The following is a 4,265-nucleotide window of genomic DNA, read 5'->3' on the forward strand; positions in this document are numbered from 1 at the left end:
AGATGTGTATAAGAGACCGCCACTGAGGCCACTTGCTGTACCTGAGCAAGTTTTATCAGTACTACGGCTTCAAGGTAATGAGTTTTACCATCAGTAAACAAACATATACTAAGTGACCGCATCACCTGCAGCTGATCCAGCGGACAGTGGCGCTGAAGCAACGCAACCCCCGCCTGCTGCTGCTCTTCAGTCTCATGCTCGGCTTCCCAAAGCTTGTGACCAACCACACCGCTGTTGTCAGGTAACTTGGTCATGTTCTCAATGCTTTGGTACCTCTTTTCTGGGCTTTTCTTGGTACTTAGTACTTGCCTTTAGTGCTCCCCTTAGTACTTGCCTTCAGTGCTCCCCTTAGTACTTGCCTTTAGTGCTCCCCTTAGTACTTGCCTTCAGTGCACCCCTTAGTACTTGCCTTTAGTGCTCCCCTTAGTACCTCCCTTTATCGCTCCCCGTAGTTGTACCTACCTTTATCACTTCTCTACCATCGTTCAGAACAACATAATCCCTATACAAGCACTGTCACGTGCCCTCGTGGTGGTGAGGCTTGTAGAGCTGGAAGATGTGACGAGATGTGTATAGCTTGTTGTGGTGGTAAGCATTAATCTGTTATTAATTTTCTTGCCGATTTTGTTCATTTATGTACGTAGGTATTCATTTTGTATATGATTTTAATCTAGAGATATCCGTAGCCTAGGTTTTACTAATGTACCAGAACCCACACTGGCAAGGTTTGAATGTGTGTATTGTCATGTAGCATTGTTAATAAACTGTCATATCATCCGGTCTGGCATTTATTCATTGTACATATATTCTAGTAAGGTATTGCATATATTGATCAGTAGGAGTTAATCTGTATATATTTTAGTTATCTGATTTATCTTCGCTTTTATGCAGTTTATTTTTGTCATTTCTTACCTGGAGTCTGGTGATCGTGACACAAATCTGTTAAATATATGCGTACTAAGGATCAATTGGCACATTATTATCCACAAGGAGATAAACAACTGAGAACCTGGGATGGATTTCCCACATAGTGAAGCTTTAGGTGTTGCAGCCTTGGAAAAATTGCGATTGTGTAAACACTTGGGAACTTATGGGTTGAATTTCTTGCACTGTTGACATTTGGTCAAGTTTTAATGTGATAAAGCTGAAAACTTCAAAAACTGAACTGAAGATACTTTTTGTCGTGTCTAGCTAGCGGTGTAAAGGTAATATATAAAAGTTAATGTTATTTAATAATGTTAAACACAATGTTCCATGAATGTTACTAATGACATGTTGTGTCACAGCTTTGCCTACAACATGCGCATGTTCGTGGAGCAGCGTGGGCTGGATGGGGTGGACGTGGACTGGGAGTTCCCCAAGTGGTCCCCTGGTGGTGGGGAGAAAGCCCTCTTCGTGGACCTCTTGGACCACCTCAGCACTGCGCTCAGGGTCAGCATGGGGCTCGCTGCGTCTCAGCATTACGGCATTGTATCTAAACAGTATGGTGCTGAGAGTGTGGTGAGCTGATGGTGTTGCAGTGCTGATGTTGTAGTGAATTGTAAGTTATTGATGGTGCTGCAGTGCTGGTGCTGAGAGTGTGGTGAGCTGATGGTGTTGCAGTGCTGATGCTGGAATGTGAATTGTAAGTTAATGATGGTGCTGCAGTGTTGGTGCTGAGGGAGTGGTGAGTTGATGGTGTTGCAGTGCTGATGCTGGAATGTGAATTGTAAGTTATTGATGGTGCTGCAGTGTTGGTGCTGAGAGTATGGTGAGCTGATGATGTTGCAGTGCTGATGTTGGAATGTGAATTGTAAGTTATTGATGGTGCTGCAGTGTTGGTGCTGAGGGAGTGGTGAGCTGATGGTGTTGCAGTGCTGATGCTGGAATGTGAATTGTAAGTTATTGATGGTGATGCAGTGTTGGTGCTGAGAGCGTAGTGAGCTGATGATGCTTGTGGGGCGTAATCTACTGCCTGGATTATGGTAGGGCTAGCAACTGTGATGACACTTGAGCGTGATGGCAATAACGATGATAACTGTGATGATTACAACAATGATGATAACCGTAACAATGATGCTACAAAGCTGGCCTTCACAGTTGGTGCAGCCGAGCTACCTGCTGACGGTGGCAGTGTCTGGCATCAAGACCATCGTGGCGACCTCCTACGACCTGCCCGGCATTGCCAGGTGACCAATTGTTTAGGACCTCTTCGTTCATGGTCACGCTGATGCACCGCCTTTGTTGTCCGCTATTCTCGAGCCATTTATAGGCAGGTCTCCTCGTCCCGGAGCTCAGTGTTAGCGTTGAACATGAGGCAAAAGATGCAAGACATGTTGAGGGTAGTGGGGCCATCTGGTGCTGGTGCTAAATACGACGCCAGTTATTTGATGCTTCTATCGATGCCTTCTGGTCCAAACTCAATGTTCTCCAGCAGCCTCCTTCCTCCTTCCTAGAGGACTTCGATTTAATTTTACCGTCTTAAGTAGCGGGGGTTACTGAACACTGATTCAAACTGCGCTTCCAGCAACTCACACAAGCCCTTGTCATCTCCACCGAGGACATCGTTATCCTTTAGCAGGCCCACATGCCCATAGTTTGGCCAGGACTGTAGTGAATGTTAATTTTGGCTGTAGGTAATGAATTAGTTGTACCAGATGGCTTAGCTGCGTCTGCAACACTTCCATCTCACGTTGGCAATAATGGCTTCGATGTTAGATGGCTGTAGCTGGTGCCACAGTCAGTTTCAGCTTGATTTACAATTTTGGTCAACCATCGAAATTTAAAATGCGCGTTTAATAAAACAAACAGAAGGCTGGATGGAAAGATTTTTATCTTTTGTTGTATCTTCGTGAAATAGTGTTATGTTTATATCACATTGGTATGAATGATACACAGCTTCCTCATGCTCCTATTAACCAACATGAAATATTTGTGCAGGAACTGTGACCTGATCTGCCTCATGGGGTACGACTACCACATGTACAAGCCGTACCTGCCCTTCACCGGGCACAACGCCCCCCTCTACCCCAGCAAAGGGTGAGTGGGGTACGCAGCAACTCATGACGTCACCAGGTACGCAGTACCCTCAGTACCCCGCAACTCATGACGTCACCAGGTACGCAGTACCCTCAGTACCCCGCAACTCATGACGTCACCAGGTATGCAGTACCCTCAGTACCCCGCAACTCATGACGTCACCAGGCACGCAGTACCCTCAGTACCCTGCAACTCATGACATCACCAGGCACGCAGTACCCTCAGTACCCCACAACTCACGGTACCGTGTACCCTCAGTACCCCGCAACTCACGGTCCCGTGTACCCGCAGGTCTCTCGGGTACTTCGCTACCCTGAACGTGGCGGCGAGCGTGGCGGGGCTGCTGCGGGGCGGCGTGCCGCGGCAGCAGCTGGTGGTGGGGGTGCCCACTTACGGCCGCACGTGGCGGTGGGTTTGGTACTCACGTGGGTTATATTGACCCACCTTCCTGCTATATTGCTGAGTATAGCAGCAATATAGTATAATATAGCAGAGTATAGAGTACTCTTACTAAATGGAACTAGTCCTAAATGGGTTAGATTGACCCAGTTATACCAGTTAATTCCGGTTATATTGCTCTGTCAACCCCCCATGTTATCTTGCTAGCTGCGCCTGTGTCGTACATTCAGATAAATAATAGGGTCATACTGTCCCAAAAGTGACACACTTTCTTACCTGTACTATAATCAAAAAGCGGAAGTAGCACCCATACGCCGTTGTGCCGGGCGAAATTGTGTTCACTATTTGAACAAAAAGCCATTCATTTTTTTATATAAACTTAATCTAACACACGGGCAGGCTGCTGTCGGAGCGGTGGCAGGGGTTGGGAGCCCCGGCGCGAGGGTCGGGGTTCGGGGAGGGGTACATTTCGTACCCTGGGGCCGTAGGGTTCACAGGGTCCGCGGACCACGTCTCGTGGGACACCGTGGCGGGCGTGCCCTACGCGGCGCGTGGCACCGACTGGATCAGCTACGACGACCCCAGCAGCATCGCGCTTAAGGTGCCCAGGGGCCATACTTTCAAAAAAAGTTAAGAGATCGTAAGTTCATCAGCCAATCATTGACGGCCTTTCAAGCAAAATCCACCAATCACAGACAAGAAAACCGAGCGTAAGTACTTACGTTCACTATATACTTTCAAAAAAAGTTAAGAGATCGTAAGTTCATCAGCCAATCATTGACGGCCTTTCAAGCAAAATCCACCAATCATAGACAAGAAAATAGAGCGTAAGTACTTACGTTCACTTA

At 47.2% G+C, this 4,265-nt stretch overlaps 1 protein-coding gene across 1 annotated transcript in view; it reads left to right on the forward strand.

The window, feature by feature from the left end:
* Nucleotides 1–3,457, forward strand: part of LOC108676843 (chitotriosidase-1) — a 7,308-nt gene extending 3,851 nt beyond the window's left edge. Inside the window, exons 4-8 of the mRNA XM_047883100.1 lie at nucleotides 132–241; nucleotides 1,287–1,431; nucleotides 2,080–2,168; nucleotides 2,920–3,018; nucleotides 3,310–3,457. Coding sequence (XP_047739056.1) covers nucleotides 132–241; nucleotides 1,287–1,431; nucleotides 2,080–2,168; nucleotides 2,920–3,018; nucleotides 3,310–3,457 — 591 coding nt within the window. The remainder of the gene's footprint in view (nucleotides 1–131; nucleotides 242–1,286; nucleotides 1,432–2,079; nucleotides 2,169–2,919; nucleotides 3,019–3,309) is intronic.
* The last annotated feature ends 808 nt before the right edge of the window (nucleotides 3,458–4,265 follow it).

This window comes from Hyalella azteca, unplaced genomic scaffold (assembly GCF_000764305.2).
Source record: "Hyalella azteca isolate HAZT.00-mixed unplaced genomic scaffold, Hazt_2.0.2 contig12012, whole genome shotgun sequence".
NCBI lineage: Eukaryota > Metazoa > Arthropoda > Malacostraca > Amphipoda > Hyalellidae > Hyalella > Hyalella azteca.